Source organism: Haemaphysalis longicornis, unplaced genomic scaffold (assembly GCF_048455015.1).
Source record: "Haemaphysalis longicornis isolate Haplotype H1 unplaced genomic scaffold, Haemaphysalis longicornis Haplotype H1 scaffold_1, whole genome shotgun sequence".
Lineage (NCBI taxonomy): Eukaryota > Metazoa > Arthropoda > Arachnida > Ixodida > Ixodidae > Haemaphysalis > Haemaphysalis longicornis.
The window spans coordinates 104,427,124-104,454,803 of NW_027526203.1; the positions used below are offsets into that span (position 1 = coordinate 104,427,124).

At 46.1% G+C, this 27,680-nt stretch overlaps 1 protein-coding gene and 1 long non-coding RNA gene across 4 annotated transcripts; one reads left to right on the top strand and one right to left on the bottom strand.

Moving 5' to 3' along the window:
- LOC144178529 (uncharacterized) lies at positions 1-27,680 on the bottom strand. 3 transcript variants are annotated; one of them, XM_077706468.1, is made up of 6 exons: positions 27,536-27,680; positions 24,577-24,752; positions 22,334-22,465; positions 16,560-16,659; positions 4,493-4,566; positions 1-173 (listed from the first exon to the last, which is right to left on the bottom strand). In XM_077706468.1, the coding sequence occupies exons 2-6, from the start codon at positions 24,732-24,734 to the stop codon at positions 62-64; spliced, it is 576 nt and encodes a 191-aa protein (XP_077562594.1). In that variant the 5' UTR covers positions 24,735-24,752; positions 27,536-27,680; the 3' UTR covers positions 1-61. The 3 variants fall into 3 exon arrangements, with proteins under 3 accessions (XP_077562594.1, XP_077562603.1, XP_077562586.1); XM_077706477.1 differs by having other exon boundaries at positions 27,527-27,680; XM_077706460.1 differs by lacking the exon at positions 27,536-27,680 and adding an exon at positions 27,214-27,405.
- On the top strand, positions 13,467-15,350 carry LOC144165184 (uncharacterized). Its single transcript, XR_013321402.1, has 4 exons — positions 13,467-13,714; positions 14,613-14,742; positions 14,822-15,037; positions 15,108-15,350. It is a non-coding gene; the product is annotated as an uncharacterized LOC144165184 (long non-coding RNA).

A 27,680-nucleotide genomic window follows, 5' to 3' on the forward strand; every position in this document is an offset into this window, starting at 1 on the left:
AAAAAAAAAAAAAAGGCGGGACTAGAATGGTGATGGAAGAGTTGAAAAAACAATGTGCACTTCACTTCTTCTTGGCGGTCGTGCAAGGCGTCGTGCCGATGGCGTCAATGGTGCTGTATCCCACGCTCTGGTGCATGTAGCACAGTTGCTCCGCTCCGCGACGGAGCCGCGAACTGGGCAAACAAACATTTCACAAAGGGTTACGAGGAACTGGGGGAACAAGCACAAGTATGTGGCTACAGGTCAAGTGGGGAATGATTTAGTACACTCAAGTGGCGTTGCGCAAGCACCTTAAACCCCCAAAATTGAACGAACAACATGTAACACTAGATTCAGCTTCCCACTGAATAGTGCTGTCTGAAAACTTGTCACATCAAAGCAAAGAATACGGTGTTTGGTTATGTTTTCAATCAAACAGCACTACTTAAAGAGTACAACAGGTATCGATTATAAAATTAGAGCACGGCTCACAGGACGAAAGAACAACGGGACAGGTGTTCTTTCATGTATCGTCTCAGTCGCGCTCTATCAATATGCACCAACTTTCCCAACAGAACAGCTTGTTTTACTACAAGTATGCACACAGACGCTTCTTTCAAAGAGCTCGGATAGAGGAACTCTGCCAGCAGTGCAAAAAACAGACGAACACTGCACACTCTGCCGACCTCCGCCAATAATGACGACCGGGGAGCCAGAGGACGGGGCTTCCGGAGGGCATTCCCACAACACCCAGCCGTGGTGAGGAAGCAATCTGCTTCGTGGCCCCCATTTTTTTTGCGAAACGATGGACAGCACTGGTCCTGTAGGATTCCCTTTTCAATGTCTATGACGTAATGAAAACTGCAAACATGTCTTCTTGGCTCACACTGCTATTGCACCCTGAGGATTTTTCGAGTAGAAGGCACCACAAATGTCATAAATGGACTTTCATGAATGTATTGTACCCCAACCCAATGAGGGTATTGCTAGTTTGAGGGCATGCCTTCGAGGGTGTGCAAGTAAGGCCTTGCATTTCCCCACATGCCAGGTTTCACTTACAGAATCAAGAGGAGACAGTCGTGATAAAGATACACAGGCCACAAGGGCAGGTATGCCCTGCGGCCCGGACGCCCGTTTCCCGGGACTACGGCATCAACGCCGTCTGTGAATGTCCCCGCTTGCACAGAAGTCATACACTGCAGGTTCCATGAAGGGCCTGTCGTTCCCAATATGAGCATAAAAAAAGAGCTGAGAACAAATTTGGCTCAGGTTAGTGATAATAAACGTGCACGGTTCACAAAGAAGCCCTGCCATTGGCTTCTTGTCAAAAAATCTGAATTTCGTGACTGGGAGTGCGAAGGGTGACACATTTCACTCTTCTCTCTGCTACATTTAGGAGAAAAAAACAACCCCTGCGGGGGCCCCAGCTGAAAAAAACTACTGGAAGTTCAATTGGATCCGTAGAAAACTCCATTCAACCTATTGGAAGTGCAGTTGGCTCCAAGTGATTCAATTTTGTTTTCAACGGGTCTAATTGGACTTCCAATGGTTTTTTTTTCTCGGCTGGGCAGAAACCAAGCCATTCTTAAGATGTGCAACGAAATGTTCCCCAAAGTTCTGTTGCTCAGCACAGGCACAGATCACAGTGAGGTTGTCACACAACCAGCCCAGTAATGCTCCCGCATTTAATAACAAAAGAGAACATTATGGGTTAGAGAAAAAAAAAAAAAAAGCGCTTTCAGTACCATTTGACTAGAAAACTGGCCTATGGCAGTATGGTTGATACATTCTTGGATCATTTGACTTCTCGGTTACTATGCTATCAATTGTGAACACTAAAAAGTTCCCATAGTAAGTTTCTTACCGGATAGTACATTTTCCCAGATTGTACGTTTCTCCCTCACATTTTTTTAAAAACTTGTCAACGAGGTTCAACTATGTGCAGCATGGCTTTTTACACAGAGCACTGACCGTGGCAGCTTGAGTGTGACTACATCTTCCATAGCGTATGGGCTAGTTGGTGCTCCAAGCTATATTGCTAGTTGAACGACCACGTTTTCCGGATGCAAAAAGAGAAGCACCAGGGCGGAGTTTGCTCCCATGACAAGCAGACGAGAGGAACTCCACAAGCACCGTCCTCTTGCCCTCCATTCACACACAACAGTTGCACTGCAGGTAACCCTGTTGAAGCTATCGAAGGAAACTGGTGCATTTTTGCAGTGGTTGATTGTAACCGCTCAAAGTGCCGTACATAATCCACTGCCAACTGTAGCTCTAGCACACTGAAAACCTTTTAATTCAAACAAGGCATAAAGTTGTGTATCCACATTTTACTCTGAAAACGTTTTGGGGGCATTTCAAACAGTGCTAATCAATTTGAAGCTGAATCAAACATTGTGTTATTACGGTAGCTCCGATACTTAAAAGTTTAGAATATCCGCACGCGGACCCTTGATTGAGGTGCCTTGGCAGATGGTAGACAGCACATATTCTCCGAATATTACACACTAGCCAAACGCTCAATGGGCGGGCATACCGCATTCACTTGCTTTTCGCTGAAACGGGCAAGAATGAAACTGAACAAAATTTGGCCCGATAAAGATCAGTCTATCTTTAACAGTCCCGCAATGAATGCTTCTGAAATATGTAGAATGGTTTCATAACTGAAAAACAATCAGCTTGTGGCTGGACAATTCAATGCTTCCGATTTCCGTGTTCAGTTCATATTGGGTGAGAGGCCCCCTGCAAGAAATGCCATCGCAGTGCCATGCTAGGTGGGTCACAAGCAGTGGGCTCGTGTGTGCAGCATGAGCCCACCACTACCACAGAGCAAGAACTAACACACCCTTCAGCTTGATGAAACGTCAGTCTCCAGCAAGGCAACCATCACTGGCACACGGCAAGAAAGTAGCACTGCATAGCGATGAATCTATGCGCATGACAAAAACGCAACTGCAGGGCGTGAGCACCCAGTGTACGCTCTCAGACCAACAAGTTCTAAAGTGTTGCCAAGAGACTCTGCCGCATTCCCAGCTTACGCACCAGACTATAGGGGAACGAGTGTTTGTGTGCCCACAACTGCACTGAAGATGGCCCTGAATGCCACATTTAAGGGGGTCCCAATTTTTTTCTTATTTTTGGATCAGTCTGTTGAACGACACTGTCTAGGGTTGCTGATTTCAAATCTGTAATTAGTTTTTTCATAGCTGCAGCAGTTAAAAAAATATTGAGGTCTGAAATGAAATTAGCTTCACACTCGTTACGGGGCTGTATGAAAATTTATTCTTGCTAAACCAAGAAACTAAATGCATGACACTGTTGCTAAAGATCTACTGTAGAGGGTGATGCTATTTTTATTCATCTGGAAGCATTTGACAAGTAATAAAAAAATCATGCACTTACTATGAACATTCTTTTCTAATTATCAGCCAGTGCTCTACCTAATGTAATTTTCATGGCAGTGCAAGAGTAATAAAAATAGCATCACCCTCCAGATCATTTCAATACGAATAAAATGATACCACTTTTGTCATTTCCGCTCAAATACACTTTACGAAGTAACCGCTTATAGTGAAGGACCGGATGTAATGGGGGTTCTTGTGACCACCGGTTTGCCTCCCATAGAACTCAATGCATAAGCATACCGCTTACAGCATAGCCGCCCAATGCACAGTACCATTTTAGTGCAGTTTTTTGGCAGGTCCACTGATTGACCGATTGAACGATGAAGCTGGAGCGTCGTCTTATGGTTGCAAAGCAGAAAGAAAGACAGAAGCAGCCATCCCACGCAGCAGCGCTCCCTGCTCTTCCCTAACTTAGATGCAGAAAGGAAAAAAATCTGCACCCTTTAGTTCGCACCTTCCGTTTGTATTCGTGGGACAGCCACAACTTCTGGCACACCTCTGCAGATAGCGAGCCCCCGCACACGCGGTTCCCGTGAGGAAGTTGGCCCAGTAGCAGCCCCCCTTTCTCCTTCCCAGCGTCTCAGGACAGCCGGCCGAGCCACGAGCAGCACGCGTGGGAGGTTTTCGATACATCTGCTGAGATGGGGGCCTCGCCGCCTTTCGAGCGTGCGCTCTAGCCAATCGGCGGTCTGGAAGCGGCTTTCAGGAAAAAGGCAAGAGCTGTAGCTTTCTTGAGGTGGTGCCATCTTGAGGGGCCGAAAAATGAGTGCAAAGAAATCAGCTTCAAAACAAGGCCAAGATGACAGAGATCGGCTGGCTGCTTCGCCGTTGGCGCGCACGGAAAGTTTGACCAAATATTCCGCGTTGCGGAGCGTTTCACGACCCCCATGGAGTTTTGAAATGCGCTTTTATCATACCTGACCGATCGAATTCAGCGTCCAAATTTCGATGACAGGCACTTACGGGTGCAAACATTGGAAAAATGCGTTTTTCTCAAAAATGACTTTTTGGCCATTTCTGACTATTCTAAGGCCCGCGTCGCTTCTTAATGCTAGAAAAACTACAATTCGTGGAAAAAAAAGGGGGGGGGGGGGGGGGGAACCACGTACTCGTTAGCTGGGTCAGAGAAATACAGCGCCACTTCCAGAGCAGTAGTGTCTGTGCCCCTGATTTCCTTGCGCCCCTGAAGAAAAAGAAGAAAGACAAGAGTGGAGTCAAGCTCAGCACCCAGAGAAGTCAGGCACCAGGTTGCAGCAACGAAACCGAGGTCTGCCGCCCCCTCTAGTACTCTACCGGCAGTCCCCGAACACACACACCAGCTCATGCAGTGGCACGCTGTAAGTGAACTTCCCCGACTCACGTGTCGCGCAATTCAGAGAGAAAAGTGTGCAAGGAGGTTGATTGCTCACCTTAGCAGAGATTAGCACATTCCAACTCAAAAGAATGGGTCTAAAGTTATGCACACCCTTTCTTCACCTGTTAAGCCAGTACCGAGCTTGAAGAAAAAATTACAAGTTCCATGCCCACCTCTGCAGATTTCATGGAATGCACCCCTATTCAGTTCTGTCATTGCAAGGTGGGGACTGCCACATTTAACTACCGTAAGTCCCATTTTTTGTTTACGGTTTCCATTTTGTGTGCAGCAAAACTTGGGACCCCATTTTATGCAAAATCGCGCAAGTTTAAGCTAACTTTACACATAAATTTCCCCGAAGATTCGCGGTTTCCCACAAAATGCATCTCAGAAGCCGAAATGGAAGCGGATAAACGGAAAATCTAATGTACCCGATAGATGCCCGCACACCTCGTATGAGCACATATCGCAGGAAATTTAGGTCTACTCAGCACGCTTGCTTTGGGGGAAAACCAGAATGCTCAGCTGTTAAACACAAGAAAAACTCGCAAAGTGCTGGATTTTTATGAGTACATGTGGAGAAGGGGGGGAAAGACACTTTCAACTGCATACAATCCTGCCAAGTACGGCACAATGACTGCAAAGAATGCTAGCACCAGAGTTGCCAGCATTCGTTCGTACCAGTATCAATTAAGAGACTGAGAAAGCTTGTTCACTAGGGTTGCAGTGAAGACTCATTGCTCACTTCGTCCCTGCTCCAGCTGGTGTTTGCCTTGCTCGTCAGTCTTCCTGTGCGCGTGCTCGAATAAACGTACCTCGACAGAGCACAGTTAAACATCCTGCTCGTGCATCCATGGCTTTCCTGCCCGCCACATGTGGGTGTCCCAGAGTAAGGCTGGCTGTGCAGCCAGCAAAATAGGCCCACTGTTCCCCTTTTCTCCTGAACACCCCCTAGTAGCACAAATTGTTGCCGCAACGTTTCTGCCGTGTTGCCAATGTTGTGTAACGTTAGGCAACGTTACACAACGTGGTGACAATGTTGCCAAATGTGGGCCAACGTTGGACACATTCAGCAACATTGACGCAACGTTTACAAACAACGTATAGGCAATGTTGCCTCTATGCACGTTTTTTCACGTTGCAGCAATGTTGCCAAATGTGGGCCAACGTTGGACACATTCAGAAACATTGACACAACGTTTACAAACAACGTATAGGCAACGTTGCCAGTATGCACGTTTTTTCACGTTGCAGCAATGTTGCCAAATGTGGGCCAACGTTGGACACATTCAACAACATTCACGCAACGTTTACAAACAACGGATGGGCAACGTTGCCCATATGCCCATTTTTGCACGTCGCAGCGATGTTGGCAAATGCGGGCCAACGTTGGACGCATTCAACAACATTCATGCAATGTTTACAAACAACGGATGGGCAGTGTTGCCCGTATGCATGTTTTTTCACGTTGCAGCAATGTTGACAAATGTGGGCCAACATTGGACACATTCAACAACATTCACGCAAAGTTTACAAACAACGCATAGGCAACGTTTCCCACAGGCACGCTTTCTTGCATTGCAGCAATGTTTCCAAATGTTGGCCAACATCGGATACATTCATGCAACGTTTCAACGTTGCCCTTTACACGCTTTTTTCGTGTTGCAGCAATGTTGCCAAATGTTGGCAAATGTCATATTTATTATGTTAAACGATTGTATGGGGAGTTACATAAGCTGCCTAAAAATTCAAATGATCCCGTACAGCAGACTTGAATGTTTGCGATGTAACATCGGGATACGTTAATTTCGGGAGTGTGGTTAAATGTGATGCACAGTTTCTACAATGCCCACGAAAAATCCAGAAACAACATTGCCTGTGTGCATGTTTATCTAGGTTTCCGCAATATTGAGGAATGTTGAATGTATACCAGCTTTCCATTTATTTATTATGTGAACACCACACTAACCCATGTTTTGGAGGGATTACGTCGCCTATAAAATTTCAAATGGTTATGCACAACGGACGCCTTAGCCGCAGTTCACTAGCTGTACCATCGCCTCCTGTACTTTACTGTACTTTAGCTGCATAGAATACGGCATTTACACACACACGCAAGCATGACGCACGTACATAAATGAAATCCCCATCGTCAGCCTGTCCACTACAGGACGAGGGCCTCTCCCAGTACGGGAAGTTTTCGCCGAATGCTACACCAAACGGGCCAATCTTGTTCTCGTGAATGGATGCCGTTTTCTTAGGCATCGCCTATCTGGTGTAGCCTCTCTGATATCCACTGATGATATACCACAGGACCAGGTAGCCCCCCAGACCGGAAAATATAACAGAACAAAGGGCGGCACCTGTACTGGATTTGAAGTTATTCAGAGGCAGACAGCAGGGCACCCTACATCGATGTGTGATCATTTAGAGACACACCTTTCGAAAAACTGCAGAAATGCATGTGGAGGAGTGTCACGCTGAGCGTGTAGATCCCCCATGAAATCTAAAAGGAACCGTGAGCGTTTGAACGTTTCTAAAAACGAAAGAAACGCGTGGTGCCGGTTCGATGGATGGCGCAACCAAACTCGGCGACAGATCTGTTTATTTTAGTCCCTCATTTGTTGGATTATCACACAATATTTCTACATGTAGAGTGGATACAGCCTCACAAACGCGCATCGCGCGTTTCATTAAAGCCAGGTGCTGCGCAGTTCTAAGACGGTCATTTTTTTTTTTTTTCAAAATTGCCGCCAGCTGTCTCATAAATGAAATTCGTTTTTATTTCATTTTTTTAGTAAGCGGGTAAATCTCATCGCCGTTCTTGGTGTTAATCAAAATATACCACAAATATGGGACCTTCGATTGAAGATTGACCGCGAACAAAAGATTGTTTTGTTCAGGAAAAACTTGCAAAAACGCTCATTTATTGCTCTATCATTAGGGCCCCTCACTTTTTGCGGTGAAACATTTCAAATTCTGCGATTCTAGATAAGGGAATCTGCAAAATTCCGCGACAACATTGAAACGGCATAAGGTACATGTAACAGTTCATTTATTAGACACTTCAGACTCCCAACATGCTAGATTTCATTTACAACTGAAGGAAGCTGTTGTGGCTGAGCATCTGGTGACACTTTGTGCTTTCTTCACCAAGAGAATGGTGCTTGTGAGGCACGATGTCACCATAGCGACTGAATGACCGACAGGTATTTAAGGGCAGTGGAAGAAAGTGTTGGAGTCGGGTGTTCCATCCCAGCCCAGAAAGCCAGGACATCAAAATCTTCACCTGGCTTTTCTTGTTTAGAAAGAAATTGTGCCACTAGTCTTGGGCAGACTTGAGGTCTTGGGCAGACTTCAGGACACTTGCCATTCAGCAGCTAGGGCTATAAATCCAGGAACAACCCCAAACTCTGATATCTTCTCTGAGAGACACCCAACTTGCTGGGGATCCAAGCACCTCACACTCTTGAAGAACTTCCAAGTGTCAGAGTTCTCCAAGTATACTAGCGCCTTGCTAGCCGCTTTACTCATTGCATCCTTCATTTGTTTGCAATCTGACCGGCCTTGTCGTGTGCAATGTTCTCTTTCTGTGGCTATGGCTACGCCCCTTGATTCGGGTGGAGGCTGCACCACCTGGCCACCTTTATTATTTGGTAAGGTAGGAATACGCAGATGCAAATTTAAAATTTCAACAGTAAAAACATTGCAGACAATTAATAGAAACTATTTTGCTATTGCTAATAGAAAATACCACTTTTCCGCCACATTTCACCGAATATATCGTTTTGGGAACGTAGCAAAACACTTTTAACAGTTTTTCTGGAATTCCGCGAAAACACTTCAATTCCGCGATTTTTCGCGGAATTGCGGAATTGCAGAAAGCTAGGGGCTCTATCTATCATTCTGTATAATTAAAATACACAAACAGGCTTCGTTTACATTGGAGAACAGAATTTTAACAGGTCAGGCAGGCAGATTCTGATCATAGCCAATACTCTTTCTAGCCTCACTAAGTTATTGGTGTCGTGCATGAGCTCGCGTCATCCACAATGATCGTGTTGGCGGCGGCATTCCTTTGTGTCGGGCGCATGGGCCCGCGGCGATTTCGTCCACGTGGAAGAAATCGAACCTCTGTTGTTCATGCGGGCGTAATTATTATAATCATAATCACGTCCTACAAATATAAATGTCCGTATTCTACCTGTTTCCTCCTAGTTTTACGAAATAGCAAGCTCAGTTTAAGCCAATCTTTGCAGCACGTTATTTGTTTTCACCAATAAACAATAATGAGAAGTTTGCATTCCCCCTCGTCTCCTACTTGTCGCTTACCCCTACTTCTTTTATATGTCCCATTTGCACTTCAGCCTTCGTAATATCGCTCAAAAACAGTCACTTTCAAAGGCAATCATGAATTCTGTACTCGTCGTGCTGTAGTCGCACTTTTCTTATAGAGTTGCTAAACAAGTGTGTTCTTTTTTTACGGTGAGGTGCCCACAATAATTTGAAGGTGTGACTCAACAACGAGGCACCTTATTTCTATACCCGGTTTTTTTTTGTCATTAACTTTTTCTAAAGGTATATACGCGTACGACGTATACGCGCAAAAATTTCTTGGCGGCGTGCATCTGGCACATGAATTTCTTGAGGACAGATTGGACTTACAATAACTGTAAGTGGTCGCTTTTGTTAGCTATGGACGCGTTTCCGTGAAGTCCAGTCCTCGTGAAATTAATGAACGTGCGCGATGAAGCGTCGCTATGCCACACCTAGATGAAAGCCAATCAAGTTATATAGGTGCGACAGTCACGCTCTGCAAAATCACTACCTCCAGTGTAAATCAACTTATATCCGTGTAAATGTCACCCAAATAATAGAATTTCACTGATGTACGACACCAAATTTGCCATTCTGCGAATGCGCTCTTGGAACATCCGTGCGGTGAACCAGTCAGGGCTCAACGGTTCGCACCAGCCGCAGGCCGTGTCGCTCATGCAATTGGTATACCGATTGTCTCATCTTAGTGCGATTTAGTCTCTTTAGGAACCCACCACGGTGGCTGTTGTGCTGCTGAGCCCAAGAATAGAGCCCAATGACGCGGGTTTGATTCCAGGCCGCGGCAGCCGCTTTTTTTGCGGGTGTGGAGGCGAGAAGCGAAAATGCCTGTGTTCGAGCGTCGGCGCGTGAAACCTCATAACCAGCCAAATCAGATATTTTAGGGCAATTTTAACACATCATTAAACTTCAAGAGGAAAACACAGCTGCTGCGCATCGATAAAGCCGCGCGCAGCTTTCACCCTCGACTGTGCGCGCTGTCACGCATGGCCAGCTATCGGGCTGTTTTCGTGAGTCTTTTACAAATGCCAGTCGGGTGCGTTTTTGCCCACGTGCATGCCGCATATATCCAGGGAACTGACCGAATACAGCGCCTGCTAATTAACCCAACGCGCGCATGAAACGGATGGCGCAGCATTCCGACATCAGTGCATACGAATGAGAACTTGGGTTTCATTGCCGTGTGTTATTTCGCACTCATTATTTGCTGAATAAATAAATAAACTGGAATTAAAACAAGAAAATAACTTTTTATGCCGTCACCAAATAGTATCGAGATCTGCTCCGACTTAGCCTCCTCTACGTTCCTATAGCCGCTCACTTCATCATGTACATCCCAAATTTAATGCGGCCTCTTTACCACGCATGTTCTTTTGGGGAACGTGTACCATACGGAAAGACAAACTGACCAGGTATACTCCGTGTTTTTCATTCGACGTGTTGGCCGTATCTTTAAGAAGCTTGCAGGGACACTGAAGTGAATTTGTCAAGCTCCCGTTTTTGCTTGGACTGCGTAGACTGGCTCAAATTAGCACACTTTTCATAGTTTATCCGGTTGACAAATCGGTAATTATTTTACAAAGCGCGAAAGAAGAAAAACTACCATGCGCGGTTTGCGGCGGCCGCACCAACTAAAGCTGTGACAATAGGAGGAGCGGGCACCGTGATTGGACGATGCCCAAGGTGAGCAACCAAAGAAGTTTTGGTTTCGGTTTCGGTTCTGTTAAACACAACTGGTGGCGTTGTTGGATGGGCATTCTCAATAACTCAGTAATCATCGTACCGCGCTTCTGCCATGTTGTCAGCTGTGAAAATGCATAAAGATAAGCCTCCCAGGACGGCTTGGAATTGTAGCATTCACTAGCCGAGACCTACGCAGTGCATGGACGCCCTCCGCGTACCCGCAGACGCCCAAATGTCATGCGCTTTCCCCCATATTTGGAGCTTGCCTCACTCATGCCTGTACCGTAAAAAGCGTGTTCGCACCAGGCCAAGGGTCTGTTCATTCTGGCCTGTGCCCACTGCCCGCAAGCAGTCGGTGCTTACGCCAACAGCACGCCAACGAGAACTCGCTAGCGCGCCAGTGCCAGCCTGCGCGCGTTCTGTGAACTAGTTCGTGGAGCCATGAACGTTGCTGCCCAAAAAAAAAGGTGAACTCAATGTAGAAAACATCGGCAGAAAACGAAAAAGTTAACTTACAAAAAAAAAAAAAAGCACGTACCCGCGGGGACTCGAACTCGTGACTTGCAAAACACTTGCGACATACACCTAGCGCCCCAGACCACAAGGCCACGAGACCGGCTCGGCCGACCTTGGTAATATAAGGTATATATTGTACAACACGTTTACACTTTTATTTAGTTTTGGCATTTCAAGCAGCTTAGGTGACTATTTGTTGTATTGCGCTCGTGCAGTAAGCGTACCCCGAGTTTCCACAATAGCTCACGTCTAGCAATTGCATTTCGTAGACGGAAAAGCGTTCGCAGATGCGTAGTCGTGCTGCTGACCGCTGTACTTGTTCGCCCAGCGCAAAAAAGTGCTTCCCGCACCCTAGTTTTACGCTGTACGGTAAAAATATCAGTTGATTTTATTTCCTTAGTACCTATATGGACTTCGCTGACTCTTCTCCCGCCTTCCTACTATATTTTCCTACTGGCGTACCAGTCAGCGAAGCGTCGCATGTGCGCTTGTGCAGCGCTTGTGTGAAGCGACCTTGACTTGGAGCTAGATACAGTGTACAAACTAACCAAGTAAAGAAAGGCACATTCTTCCATTCACAAACGTGTCCTGGCTTCGTTTCAACTGAGCGAACGAATTGCGACGACCCGTCGGCGGCCGGCGGACGAAACGCTGGGCCGACTGACTCTGTCTGAAGGCCGGGGAGCCGTGCAGTAGCGCAGCCAATTGCGAGCTCGGCACCTCCTGACGTCACACGAAAACGCCACAGAAAATGGGCGAGCGTAAAGAGAGGAGGACAGCATTTTCGAATTAATTTTTCTACTAAATAAAATCGTGTAAACGCGCCCAGAGTGGTCGAAACATGGCCTGGGGACTCCGGGCTACAATTTGCGCTAGTAATCCCGCAATGTTTACATATCACTTCAGTGTCCCTTTAATACAGCTTTTTTTCATACCTGCCTGAAAACAGCACCCACAAATGGCTTCCCAACTTTCCTTTCCTATTGTTGAAACACTGCACGCCTTTCTTAGGTAGTAGATTACGGCTGTATTATAAAAACGTAATCGTAAATCGACAAGGGAAACTTCCAGTTCCATTTTGCTAAGTTTTCACAAGCATCTCGCACTGTTAACTTTCTGCCTTAAAGGAGTAATGACACCAAATTTTTACTTCATGTTTTTATTGAAATGGCGACCCTCGGAAGCCTATTTTGGGCCCCTTTAAATCATGCGTGGCCGGGTTGTTTTTATGTTCCGCCTGTATATCCTGAGACAAAAATAATCTAGATAGAAGGCTCAAACATTTCCTTGTTGCTGGGTCCTCATAATTGCTCGAAAAAATTAATTTACTGGAGAAATTTTACATGAAAGCTTCTGTGCATCTGTGACGTGGGAGTGCGAGCCATACATTTCGCCAGCTAATTACAATTATTATGTGTTTTCCCTTCATGTTGCCGCAGTAATTACAGTTGATTCATGAAATGGATTCAAACCCAAAGTTCATGTTCTTTAAATTGCCCCCCTTCATGTGAAATTTAGTCATTTTTTTTAGCCCCTCTGATGAGCGAACGTTCCAACTAGTCCACACCTTGCACCCTTGTTTGAAATAAACAACATGAAGTGGGATGTTTTATATTTCAACTTCCCCATAGACATTTCACCTACCTCGAGCGCCAAATTCAGAGCACCATCATATTGTAACATATATGAAACAATAAAACAAAACAAAACCTAACCCTGGTGTGATACCCATTTTCCAGCCGATACTGCCTGTACGAAAGCTCATTGTCCTATTTCAAGGATCTTTTGTCATTATACAAACGGACCTTCCAAGTAACCTGAAAACTAACTTCCCCATTTTCGCTTTTGTTCCCTTTTATTAGCATTGCACATATATCTTCAGATTTTTCCTGGTGTAATTTTTATTCGTAAGAGGCTCCAATGCATCGAACACTTGTCGCGTTCTGCTTGGCGCGAAACGAAATACAGAGCGCCAGGCGTTCTCAGAAAAATGCGGGGTGCTGGGAGGCACGCCGTCTCGCGCGTTCCTTTCTTCCTACATGCCTTATTTTTTGTTTTCATCGTCGCCCCGTCCCTTCTAGAGTGTGTCGCAAAGGAAGTTTTAACAGGGGAGCGCGAAATTGGGGATGGCCGAAAAAAAAAAAAAAAAAAACGAAAAGAAAAGGCTTTTGTCCTTGGCCAACGTCCTACCCTCCTCTCACACGCGCACACGTGTGCGCCGCTCCCAGAGCGGTCCCCTCCTGCTTCTCTGCGCTTGGCAGCCGTGGCTGCCGTGCGTTGGGTTGGGGAGAGTGAACAAAAAGCGCACGCTTTTGCAGAAACGAGCAGCCACCTTGACAATCAAGCGGAATGGAGAAGGGGCCAATACAAAATTTTGTTGTGTGGCCGCATGTTACGGCGAATATTTGTGGGCTGGAAAGTTCATAGCAACCGACCAGTGAAGGTAAGCGCTCGTTTTTCTGAGCTCGCCTCGTTCTTTCGAACGCAGTTTACTTCGTAAAAGAGCGGGAACAAGACTGCCCTCCCGTTTCTAGCTTCTAAGCATATCCTTCTTGCTTTTGTGAATACGTACGGTTGTAAAAGGTGGAACATGTATTCAGCACTTAAATTTTATGGAAAGAATATAATGCGAAATGAGGTGGGCGCTTAGAAGTAGATTTTTTGTTATGATGCTGAAATTGAGTGTAGGTTCTGCAAGAACCTTGATACGTACGATTGGCTTTTAATTTACTTCTCGCCACAGCTGCTCACGCGCGCGAGAAATAAAACTAATAAGTTTAACTTCGTTGTCATGTTTAATTTCACGTGAGTTTCAGCGGCATGCTGTTCCAGAACACTATTTAGCGTTGCAGTTAGGCCATGTTATCAGCTGCTTATGCTAACCATCTTACGATGTAAAACACCGCCTTACGTCTTTGTAGTATTCACAAACTTTCCATGTGAAAAGCTGGTGTTCGTCGGATGCTTATAATTATAAAGAAAATGGCGTACGCAAAAAAATAAAACAGCTCAATGCCAGTTTTAAGCACATTTTTCAAGAGCAAACGGTAAATTTAAATTAGAGTATTTGTGTAATGTTTCCATTCTTGACAATTGCCTGTTTTCTCATTTTTGTTCGTTGTGTTTTTATGTTTATGGGCACTGAGGCAATTATCGTCTTCTTTCGATTAATATTGCCGACGTGCCACGTCGTCATCAGTTGGTCGGCTTCTCTTGTTAATTGAAAATTCTCTGGTACGCTGTCTGAAGGCTTTTTGCTTAATTACTCAATGGCCTGTAAAGAAAGCTGTGAGGTATTTTATTTTATATAATTAAGTACCTTTGTCCTTTTTGTTTTCCAGGAATGCTTGAGAAACCCACTCATGCGATGTGTGTGTCATAAATTTAGTCGACACAGGCATTAGAAAAAGTTAAACAAGCAAGACAAAGTGTAAAGTGGAGAGGCCTGTTTTGCTGTATTTCTTCCTAAAGGTAAGATTTTTCCCATTAGCTAAAATTCGCTTCACTTCAGTTTCCTGCACTACTTCTATATACTCTGTTTTGTTTTCAGAAATGTCTTCAGATTTACCAGCATCACAAAACTGACACACGAATAAGCTCATCTGGAAGAAAACGTCATCCAAAGTGAGCTTTTGAGCACGCCATGTGTTACAGCAATGCCCTTTTGTTTGTTTTCCAGGAATGGCTGTAAACTCTCATCTGAACTGCCAGTACAAGAAAATCAATGCGGCCATATTGTATACCAGAAGTCCTGGTGTTCTGAGAGGTGAGATATTGTCTAATGCTGTAACAACTTTGTAACCCCTCCTAAACTACAGCTTTCGTTCATTTCGCAGAAGCGCTGCAGTAACAACCCTATGTTACTGGGTTCATGGCCGTAAAGTATGTCATCAAATTGACTTGTCAAGACAGAAGAACAAGCAAGCCCAGGAGGAGGAAAATGAAGGCATCGTCTGAAACAGCGTACTTGCGAAATTCAAGGCTTTAACAGTATACGTATTCGGCTCGATTGTTAATAGTAAAATAAAAAGCACATGTCCTTGCATCTTAAACTGTGTCAGTGTTGTTATTTATGCTAGCTGCCTGCATGTTCCTTGCTTTAAAATTCCGCCATTTCTTAGTTCGTAATTTTGCCGGATTACCTTATGTGTTGATCAGTGTAGACATAAAATGTATGAATATACAGGTCTAAAATGCCGGTTTATACCTTTCAGGAGTTTATGCAGACGAGGTTTGAACTGCTCGCTTATCATGCTGTCAACAATCGTCTCTCTAGGAAAAAGTTAACTTATATTATTTTCATCTAGTTATTGTTGCATGTATATCTGTAACTGTAAGTTACCTGTACATTGCTGTAATATTATTGCTTCGTAACAGAAACATTGCTTGAACGTCATATCAACAGTGCACGGATGTGGCCCGGTGAAAAAACGTATCTATGAAGTCACGGTAACGTTGTAGAAAGCATCGCTTGGACATTAAAGCGGCGTTTTCTAAATGTTACCCGCACGTTGGGAAAATGTAGTTGGAAAGTTACCGCAAAATTGTAGCAATGTTATTGCAACTTCATAAAAACATTGCTTGAACGTTGAAGCAACGTTCCTTGTATGCTAACTGCATGTTAAAAGATCTAAAGTTGCTGCAAGATTGTAGCGATGTTATCGCAACGTATGAATGGTACAGGGATATGCTTAAATGTGGTATGCACGTTGCAAAAATGTAGGTGAAAAGTTGCTGCAACGTCATCAAAAAACGTCTCATAAACGTTGTTCAAATGTGTACCGCAAGTGGCTGGAAGGTTGCTCCAATAGTGGAGCAACGTTGGCGAACGTCAGAAACAACGTTATCCAAACATTAGAACAACACCCTTCAAACGTTGCCCCCATGTTGGAGCAATGCTAATATCATCTTGAGGCAATGTTTCTGAGTAATATTGCACTAACGTTAAAAAAAGCGGACATTAGCCACGTTTTGGCAACGTTAAGGGGAAACGTTGCAAAAATGTTTGGGCAACATTCTGTGCTACCAGGGCCACCTGAGCCTCCGCTTCCGGGTTAAAAGGTCACAAGCAAGCACTGCAAGCGGAAACCTCCTCCTGCGCCCTGCCCGCTAGCAAGTCTGTGAATTTGGCAAACAGTTCTTCCAAACACTGTGCACACTGCACGCTCAGCGTTTTCAACATGCAGCAACGAAAGGCAAACCCCTACCGGGTTGGCAACTGCTGCCCAGCCTATGTTCCCACATACCTACAAAGCTAGAACAACACAAACAAAAGCACGGAGACCTGCCTCGTAATTCAGAATTTCCACAAGACGCAGGATCGAGCTCAAGCAGAAGTCCGTGTTTGAAATCATGGTCTTGCGCTTCTGATACGGTGCCTTCAGCAGGCTGAAAGTAAAAGCACAAGGGGGAATGAAGACAGACCACTCGGGGTGAACATTGCCCTTAAAGAATTCAAAAGATTGCATAGTTGGAACAACCTTCACTCAAATAAGTGAGGAAAACAGAGAATAGGCGTGCGACTCACCAGCTATTTCCCCACACTGAACTTACCACATATTACGGACAGCTCGTTGCGATTAGCTGAGGCCAACAAAATCCAACACAAGCTTAACAGGCGTGCAGAACGGCCTATTTGAACTTGAATTTAGTGCATATTCTTTTTATAGCAGTAACAATGGTGGGGTAAACAATGGAAGTTAAGAACAAACACGTAAACATAGATGCAGCTAGTGCGGCACTTGGCCGGCTGACACTGCCTAACACAGCCGTCGGGCTTGCCAGACACAAGACTCACCAGCTGGCAATAGGTGGCGCGGCCACTTACATGGTCCTGTTTGAGTCATACCTGATGTTAGAAACAATTACTATTAATCATAGCAAAAATATAGCAGATATACAAGTCCGCTCCACAGCAGAGTGCAAACAGCGGTCCTCAAGCGCTAGCGCTGTGCTATCTAGGCAGGTAACCAAGGTAATGAAACCAAGGCCTGTCCAGCAGCAGCCCTTACCTGTAAGGGACCTGCCCTGAATATGTGACTGATAACTGAAACTTTTCAAATCATAGCGCCTTTCATCCCCCCGCCCCCACTTATTTTTATTTTATTTATTTATCACGATACCCACAGCACCAGTGCTGTGGGGGGAGAGAAAAAAAACTGAATACAGGTTTGTACAGAACAAAATCGAACAGTAACAATCAAAGTAACACATACTGTTAACAACGGCAAACGCAGACAGCATACAATATTGAAATGTATCGCCTAATCTGCAGGCATGCGGCGTAAGTTTCACTCGACATAAAGGACACCTCGCGCTGAGTGAAAGACACCTCGTACAGTCCGATATGGACCTCGGAAGGACATTTTAAACAGCTTTGTTCTGCGTGAAATTTCTACTGGACGAGATGTAATCTGGATTTTGTAAGTAATGGTCGCAGTTTATTCCAGTTTTTGAGTGAAATATACTGTGGAGCATTTTTCTGCAGTTATGCAAAGATTGCCATCCCAGAGAATTTTTTGCCCGGGACACACTGAAACTCCTAGTACAGTCATTGCAAACAAAACGAACAGACAAATTTTGAATCCTTTCTATCCACCCTATATCTCTAACCTTCCAAGGGTCCCAGACTGCGCACACGTATTCGAATATAGGGCAGATGCAAGTCTTGTATAACAGTGCCTTTGTGTCTAACGGAAAATGTTTAGTATGGCATCGCAAAAAACCTAACCTACATAGTGCTTTGGAGCAGACATGACTAATTTGACGACTCCACAAAGGGTTAGAAGTAAAAAAACACAGAGACAAATATGCTCCTTTACAAAGGTAATATCTTTTCCATTCAGAGCATTCAAACAGTTTTGTTCGAAACATTGCTCATACCTCATTCCGAAAACTTATTTAGGTCATGTTGCAAGAATTCAGTCATCCTGATTTTTAACAACCCTGTACAGAACACAATCATCAGCGAAGAGTCGCATGGATGAAGAAATGCCGATAGTCAAATCATTCATATAAATACAAAAAAAAAGGGCCCAGAACAGAGTCCTGAGGTAACATTTGCCATCCAGGACAACCCTTTTCTTTCTGTTTGACAGGTACTCCTGAATCCTATGAATAACAGTGCTATGAATATCGTACCAGGAAAGCTTTTCAGTCAACAAAGAATGAGGAACAACATCAAAGGCTTTTTTTTTTAATCAAGAAACCCACAATCAAAGGAAAAACCTTTGTCCAACACGCAAGCAAAATCATGCACTAATTCAGTAAGCTGAGTGACACACGAGAACCCGCGGCGAAAGCCGTGCTGCATTAGAGTCAACAAAGAAAAAGCATTCAAATTATTGATGATAGCAGAGAAAAGAACATGCTCAAGAATTTTGCAAACTACGCCTGTTAGCGACACCGGCCGATAATTCGGTGGAAACGATAGAGGGCCATTCTTGTGAATAGGCGCTACATTTGCATCTTCCAATCGTGTGGTAGTGCTCCTTCTTGCAGTGACCTCGTAAAAATAATGCGCAGATATTTAGATACTGATGGGGCGCACATGGAAAGCAAAGCAGTTGGAAGGTGATCAGGACCTGGGGCACCATTCACGTTTAAGCCCTCGAGCAGAAGTTGAATGCCCCACTGGGGCAGTATTCGCATGCTTGTCCATTTTGTTGTGATCTACTTTCAGTTGTAGGCAGACTTTGGCTCGACTTTTGCGCAACTGTTCTCGTAAACACACTTTAAATGACTAAACCTTTTTCAAACTCTCTTTTATGTGTTTATTGTTCCGCCAGAAAACCAACAACAAGGCGATGAAAAATCACCTGCTTCAAACCGTCCGCTCCAAGAAACTGAATAAACTGATAAATAGTAGAACTTATCAGCTGAAATGTCGTATGATGGTGGTCACCACATAGAACAACAAGGCCAAAGAAACAGCCACCCCTTTCCCTGCCTCCTTTTAGCACTACCTTCTCAACTCTGCACCGAAAATGTTCGAGAATTAGTTATTGCGCTACTAATACCCTAACTGAAGCGTCCAAACTTACCTGCACACAAATGTACTCAAACTGCACATTTTTTCATATTCCCATTTTCGCTGTAATACATCTTGGCACAGCGATTTCTTTATTTTTTTTTTGTTCTCGGCGTGTTTTCTGAGCTCTTGTTGTCTAATTACGCCGGATAATCGCCATGCATGGCAAGCAATGTCACAAGACCCTCTAATTAACGCAAACACCTGATTTTCTGCCCGAAATAATTTCTTGATGCCAAAAGTGTGTATGAACTATGGAAAACAGACCGCAAAATTTGCTGGTGTGTCGACAAGGAACAATATACTGGAAAAAATTAAGTCAAGTTACATATTACATTCTTGTTGTCAATTTTTAAATTATATCTGCTTAGAGAACTACATGTCTAGTAAACTATTTAATCGTGTTTAATTGCTAGTCGAGATTATTTGTGGGTCAAATCTCAATGACGCGCCATTAGATGGTTCCTGCTCGATGTCTTGTTTTTGCTTGTCTTATGTTTCAGGATGTCCTAAAACCTGCTCAACTGATTACTGCATTTTTTTATTAAAACTACGTTATGTAATAACAGGGTGTCTAGCAAATTGCCTAATTCAATTTCCCTGACTTTTCCATGTTTTCCATGACCATTTTAAACGAAATTCCCTGACCTATAGGCGCCATTGTGTGGAAATGGTCCGTGAAGCATATAAAATATATATACATACATATATACAAAACACATTCTATCATAAGGAAAAACACTTTTGTTGCAAGTGCCCTAATTCTCAAAATGCACTTTAACTTCAGTCTGAGGTTTGCTTGCCTTCTGTTACGGCTTCAGAGAGTTTATTCTTGCGAGATAGAAGCTTCAAGATGCGCTTCAGCGAGCACCTTTTGCTTTTTTTTTATTGTCCTGGCTCGACATGCAACATGAACCGCATGGTGCGTTTTTGCAAGCGATTCGGACGCGGCAGCTTCTGCCTCGCTCAGAACATGACGCGCGTCGCGCGAGGCAGTGGGAGATCGAGCCTGCCGACTTGCGCCAATGGAGAGCCGCACGCTTCATGGCTTCATGACGGCAGTTTCGAAGCTCTCGACACAGCCGGATGGCCCCGCCACAGATGTTTAGGCTCACCACCCCGGCAGGTATTGCATGGGCGCTTTCACTAGCGGCGCGGATGATGTTTCATAGTACCGTTTTCGCCCACATTATAAGCTCCTTTACCTCACAAGCAACTTCGTGCGTGCCTTGTGTGGCATTTTAGAGAGCGCTTAGAAGCGGTCGCTCGAGCTTCCGCCACCACTTCGCGGTCGAAGCCGCCGCCATGTTTCCGCTGCCGGAAGCACCGCGCGCAGCGTGCAGGTGGTTCCGCGGCAGCGTCAGAGCGTGTGTGACGTGCGCGGCGCATTTTCACGAGCAAAAAACGCCCCACGTGGTTCACGCTAAACCATGTCATGTTCCTTTTTGATTAGGTAATCCTGGCTCCTGATGTCATAAGAAAGCAATTCTTTCAAGATTAGCTCCCAAAATTTGATTTTTAAAATTCGCTGGAAAAAAAGCGCGTTGTGCGTGCGATTTGGGCACCACCTACATCGCCCCTCTGCGCAAGTGCAACCAGGAACCTAAGCCAGCTGCGAGCTGCGTGAACCGCACGGCGAGTCTCTGCACGCGATTCGTGCGCGGTATTTTCACGGCCGCGTCGACGATTTCGTGCCTGCGGTGACTCCTTTCCTGCACAAGCATGTGCGTTTGTGCCTCGAGTAGCATTTTAAAGAGCGGTTAGAAGCGGTCGTTGGAGCTACCGCACTACTCCGCGTCCGGTGCAGCCGCCATATTGCCGGCGCCTGCCGCTCGGCACGCACCGTGCGCGTGGTTTTCGCGGCGGCGTCAGCGCGCCTCAGGCGGGCGCGGCGTGTTTTCGCTTGCAGAAAAACCAGAAAACGTTTCATGCGGTTCACGCTTTCGTCGCGCGCGTACGTGTTGCGTTCGGAAACTTCTTGGGGGCCCGCAACACTGGTTTCCCCTATTCTGAAACTGTGGGCAGGCCCCGAAATGATTTTCCCTGACTGGTACTACTTGATTGAAAAGTTCCCTGACGATTTCCTGACTTTTCCCGGTGGCGCAAAATCCCCTGACTTTTCCGTTTTCCCGGTTTTCCCGGTCGCTAGACACCCTGAATAAGGTCCCCCCCCCCCCCCGCCCACAGTTCTCAACTCCAGGATTTCTTTTGTTTCTGTAGCCGCTTACGTTACCCAAAAAAAGTGAACTAAACTTGAACTTGGAGAAAAAAAAAAAAAAAGAGAGAGAGAGAGATGGGCGTTTGGTGCAGCATTCTTTCACACAAGTGATCGAGCTCATTACACATGACATTTGGTGCGAACAGACAGTGCTTCCTGCAAATAGCCCATAAAGAACATGAGGCCACGAATTGTGGAAGCTAAGTTTGCTGTGAGCTCACAAAGTATGCATGTCAACATAGCGGTTGCATCCTCCCTGTTCAGACGTTTGCTAACATTTTTGCCTTCCGAAGGATTAGAGAATTTTAAGCATGAACAAAAAAAATGAATGTTAACTTTTCACTATTAGACACATGTACGTAGCTGTTTTATTTATTATTCGCTCTAAATCGTTTTAAAGCTTTGACCTCGTTCGCACCAATCACCGTAGTAGCAGCCCGCAATCGTCACTGCATTATTGCAAAGTAACTGGCAGATTTGAGACAAACAGATGTTCTTTGGTAACACCTTTTGTTTCACATGCATATAATTTTTTCTTTCCATAGTTACATGAACGAAGGTAAAACAAGTGATTCGCAGAGCATGCAACACAAATACACAACAAACAAAAATACTTTGGCCTTTCTCCTTGAGCATCTTTGTTCCTACTTTGTGTGCAGGATGCCACACAACAGTACACGTGGGCATCCTGGACGCCCAACACTCCCTGCAGTTAGCTGCTCTGCTTTGTGGCTCAACCCTTCGACGTGGCGGCCACGTCAGGCCTATTTCCCTGCCGGCCACTGACAAGGTTGAGCGGGAGGACAGGAGCTTACTGTTCAAACTGTTCAAGGACGTAGGTGACGCATCGGAGCGCCTCCAGCTGCACTGAAGTCTCGTACCGGAAGCCCTTGCGGCCCTGGAAGGGGAAGCAGTACTCCACTCCCCTCTTCACCGCTAGAAAACCACTGCACGGAACCATCACAAGGCGGCATTGCTACACTTGCATGCTTCAAAAAGTTGGCATCTTTTGGAAAGGAAAGTAGCCTCATAACCTGAAGCCTGGGTGTTCATCCCCAGGGGCTTTCTCCCCTGGTACACTGCTCATTAGAAGGACGATGGAGGGAAAGGAAAGGCCACATCCTCCACCATCTTTCGAGCCGTACCTTCCTATTCTTAGCTGCTGGATTCTTAGCTACACATCAAACATCCATCTGCTCTTAAAGGAGGCATGAGGACAAAATGCAAGTTTGTTTTATTCAAAAGATTTCGTGTTTTACAGTGCCCACAGCGCTTGTCCAGATACAAACGATGCTTTATTCACTGAGAAATCAATCAAGTTAATTTAAAATTTTGATTATCCCGCTAAATCGTGTGTTTTCGTGGTCTGCAATGACATCACAGGAATCGACCGCTCTGCAGCCTGGGGTGCCTTTATTCACGCGTCCGCCGTACAGGGTGGAGACACATACGCTGGCGCCGCTATTTTGGGTCACTCGCTCGCCGCGAAGCAAGTAAAAACCGCGCTAAAATTATCGCTGCAACGCGGTTTACAGGCGGAGTTTGAATCATCTTATCTGTTTCGCGTTGCTGAGTCTCGTGGGAAACTAAAAGAACAATGCATTGAGCACGTTGACCCAATTGCGGCGGCACGGGACCATTCAAAGGGTGTCTCCACCCTGTACGGCGGCGCTGGTATGTAGGGACCCTACGGCAGTGTCGCGCGTTTCTTTACGTTACTGACCCCAGATTGCGCCCCCATACCGTGGCAAGCCATATTTAAACCAGGCTTGTTTTTGTTATGAGAGAAAATAATCGTCTCGTAAAACATACTGCTCGCTCGACAAATATGGTCACGCAAAGACACATTAATTGCTTGCGTCAATCGGTCAGTGTTGTCTGAGACAACCCCAAAGCCCCGCAGTGCTGGGCAGCTAAACCGAGCACAGTGCGTGCAGTGCCAACAGCAGTACGCATCAGTACTTTTATGTTTACTGTGCTTTCGTAACTTCCACTGCTTGTCCCACCATTCTTATTGCTTTCAAAAGAATGTGCCCTAAATTTAAGCACAAATAGCTCGTTCTGCAAGCTTATCAGCTCAGCCTAATTGCGTTCGATTTTGCCGGCCTCCGCCAACTGCAGAGCAGGCTGGTATGACATCATAGGTTCTGTTGCGGGAAATGAGCGATTGGGTCGCATGGCCACTCCCTTTTTTTCCTAATTATGTAGCTTATTTGAGCGAACTCTCCATTAAAACTGGTGTCAGCATGACTCTAACGAGGCCGTCTTTTGAATGAACCAAACTTGTGTTTTGTCTTCATGGCTCCTTTAATCGAGGATGAGAATCTCATTCACTTCATTCAGGGCTTCCTACAAGAAACAGTGCCGATGCAAAATGTTCAAATCGTTGCCTTGTCCAAGGCTAATTTTTTGGTTAACGGCATGTAGAATTGTTTGGTTCAACCCTGCTAACACCTTCAGTTTTCTGCCTCACGGGGTACGTACTAATACTTTCCCCCTAAAAATTAAAAAGAAATCCTGATGTGCACAAAATGCACAGTGAATGGGGTGCTTCTGGTCAACGTGCAAAGGCTACAGTGCTGTTGCATGCAATATCCAAGCAAGGCCTTGAGACTGCTCGAGTAACTGACAACGTTACGTTACAGGGTATCTGAGGGGTCAGGAAAAAGGAAGAAAACTGGGGGACTTTTTCTCGTTCCATCCCATGCACTTTGTTTTGTGCACGCGGCAAACCAAAAAAAAGCAACAGTGCAAAATGTTTAAGTTTTACATAAACACCTCCGACTGCATAACAAGAAGTGGCGAGTACAGGGACTGCCACCATGAAACACAAAAGGGAAGACAAAAAAATAATAAACAGGGCCCTTTGCATTTGGTCACACACGAAGTCTCAAACCTGCCAAAGTTGCCGTACTCAGGTGCAAATGAGAAAGAGGCAAGCCCTGGGAGAGCAGGTTAAGACAGTTATTATGGGCCTGGAATTATGTCCCATGTCAAGTGGCAGAGCTATCTGAGCAGCCTGGGCGTTCCACCAAACGTGGCCCTCACCCCAACTCACCAATAGTCATTAACCACATGCCACACGTCGTCACAGAGCTCAATGAACTTTTCCTGGCCGGCAATCCGAAGGATTCCCGATGATGGCCCCGGGGGCGCGGCCCCTGCAGCGCGCCCAAGGCTTGTGGTGCGACAGGGCACCGCACCTCCTTCCGCCATTGGTCAGAGTTGTCAGGGCTGCAAAATGCCACAAGGACGGCCTTTCAGGGGGGGGAGCCCACAGTGTAGCAGACGCCCTCCAGTTTCTGTCCCCAGCAAAGTACCGTCCCCCTTTCAAGCTGGTTCACAAGATACCCCACCCCATGTAATGACATCAATGTCAGGACTACCTCATTCTTGCTCCACACAGCCGGCACACGTGAAAAATCCAACCCACTACAAACAGCAACTTGGTTTTGCCCTTCCTTCAACAGGCCACTTAGATCAGCAGGAGTTCAACAGCCTTCCCCTGCTTAGCAGAGAGCAGACATGCTGGACACCATGACCTGCCAAGGCGGAACAGCAGACACTCGGGCCATGAAGAAACACGTGCTCCACATGCTACCAGTGCACAATCTACAAGTTCTGTGCATTCAGAGACCTCTCCACGAAGCCCCATGCATTCTTTCCCCCACAGTTGGTTTGCTTGGAGAGCAGCAGGAAGCAACCCTAAATATCTGGGCTGCATTCTCTGTATAAGGCCGCTTGATTTTGTGTTTCAGGCCTTTCATGACCCAGCCAATTTAGTACTTAAGCATTTTTGGAACAGAAAAAAATACAGTTTCAGAGCAGCAAAATTAAAATTTTTGGCCGCCTTTGGTGCTGTACAAGAGTACAATTCTGGTAAGTCAGCGCATAGTCACTCAATTACCATCCTGCCAACCAACAGCAAAGATCTCCATACCTTGGGTTCGACTTCAGTAGCACATGTCCTTTCCGTCTAAATATTTGGCGCTTTACCTAGGGTTGGGTGGCTAATACCTGTGCTACACGGTCGTTTCGAAGGCCTTTGGAAGGCCGTTGAACCTATTGTCTATCGAGTGCCCCATTGTAAATACAGGGAGCAGTTGTGGTGGAGAGTCCAATTGTCAACTGAAACTTGCCGTGTAGCACAGGCTTTACATCTGTATTCAGACTGAAGCGTTCCGACAAAGTGCTTTAGACTACATAAACCCCCCTGGGCCTACCGCTTTCACCCTGTGGTCTTTTGGATGCACCCTATGGAACACAGAACGATCCCCACACAATGCTCTAACGGTCGCCCCTCTTCATCAAATGAAACTAAGAGGAGTGAGGCATGGTCGGTGGGGCCTTCTGCGAGGCTCTGGGGCTAAGGCACTGCGCCGCCCAAGAACGCGGGTTCGATCTTGGCCGCGGCAGCCGCTGCAGCAAGCTCAAGTGTTGCTTCGGCGTGGAAAACCCCCCAGGAGAGGTGTTGGGTGAGTAGTGCGCGATAAGGCTGCCACTAGAGCTACTAAATAAGCTATCTGGTGGCTCTAGCTGCCACCAGTTCCTTTGCACTGACGGCATACAGTGACTACAGGCCTAGCTAAACCGAGGGCGCAAACAGTGAAATATATGAGGGCGGAGGAGGGAATTAAGGACGTAAAGTTGGGCTAGTTGGCAAGACGGTATTGGGTACATTTTACTAGCGCAAAAGACCAACCGCAAGAGTAAGAAAAACACAGGACAAACGCTACACATCAACTGAATTTATTACTATTACAAAAGAGAGAGAGAGAGAGAGAGAGAGAAAAGGGACGCTTATTCATGAACACGTGCTCCAGGAACCTCACTTCTTTAGTGGACAATGCCACATATGGGGTGCTGATACACGCGTCACCTTTTTGATCACAGATTTCACGTTCGCGTTGGGTGAGGCCACGGAGCAAGAACAATATAGGAGGGGACACTAGGCTTCTTAACGCGGACAGATAATGTCACAAGCGCTCGTCATACGTTAAGCTAGCGGCATCTGACGCGGGCGAAGAAACTGCGGGGTTGCCGCTTTCGGCATTGCACTGCACAGCCACGGAAAGAAGAGCGGCTGCTATCGTTTCGTCCATCCGGTGCCGCTACCCTCTCCATCGTCACAGGGACGAAGCTTTGCAGTCCGCTTGGGTTTTCGTTGTGACATTATCGGGTCACTCGCCCGCGCTTAGCGGGATAGGGCGTTTCGCCTCCTATATATTCTTGCTCCGTGGGTGAGGCGCAGGCGAGGCACAGTCGAGAGATCACTTGCAACGTGGCAGCGCGCGTTATCATTTACGTGGCCTGCCTCCGCTGCGGCCCGCTTAAATCAGCGCGCGCTTATCTCGAAAGCGTACGAACGCAACCTCGCCAGTCGAGATTAAAATGGCTTATTCGCGTGGCGGCACGGTCTGTCATGACGGTAAACATTCTTGGTTGTTTTATCTCGCTGCAAGTGCTTGTTATTGCGCCTGCGCTGCGTCACTCGAATCTTACGGTCTTTGCTGGGTTATTCCAGCTTAGGCCTAACATGACTGATCACGTTGCGATAAAAAAAGAAAGGCCCACCTATCTAGGCCACGGCCTATGTCGATAACGCAACCGCGAGATTACGGCACAGACAAGTCATCTATCGGATGGTTTTAGATTGCTATTCCACAGGAGGGAACGAAGGAAACAAGCGACTTACGAGCGCGGCTGGTGCCCAGCGGAATGAACGGAACCACAGAACACGCCACGCACATGCGCAATGGACGATGGGCCCGCGAGCGGGTCGTGCACGAGGCACAGTGCTGCCAACCAATCGGCCAAACAAGCGTGTACAGAACATTTTAGAAGTTCCTTCAGAACCTTTCGGGGACATCGGCACATGCACCCTCGCGCAGGTGGAGGAATTTGTTCGCCGCAGCTAGGAGCAGGCCTACCACAAACGCCGAACTTCGGTCGCCGCTGCGTAAGCGGCTGATCTAGAGAGGGTGTGCGCTTCGTGGGGCCGAACTTACCAAACTTACCCAACAAGCTTTTTGATGACGAACAGCTGTTTTATGTAGCACACTGCCGGTACTCCGCACTACTTAGTTCTTAGTGCTTGCGTATGCTCATGTTGCTAGCATCCCTTCGCAGCTTTAGCTGACCGTGTTCGACGGTCCGCTCCGG

Coding starts and splice junctions, on each gene's coding strand:
- LOC144178529 (XM_077706468.1), bottom strand. CDS start 24,734: ATGGCGGAAGGAGGTGCGGTGCCCTGTCGCACCACAAGCCTTGGGCGC. Junction 22,466..24,576: donor CATGTGGTTAATGACTATTG/GTGAGTTGGGGT, acceptor GGTTCCGTGCAG/TGGTTTTCTAGCGGTGAAGA. Junction 174..4,492: donor TTCTCTGACCCAGCTAACGA/GTACGTGGTTCC, acceptor TTGTTTGCCCAG/TTCGCGGCTCCGTCGCGGAG.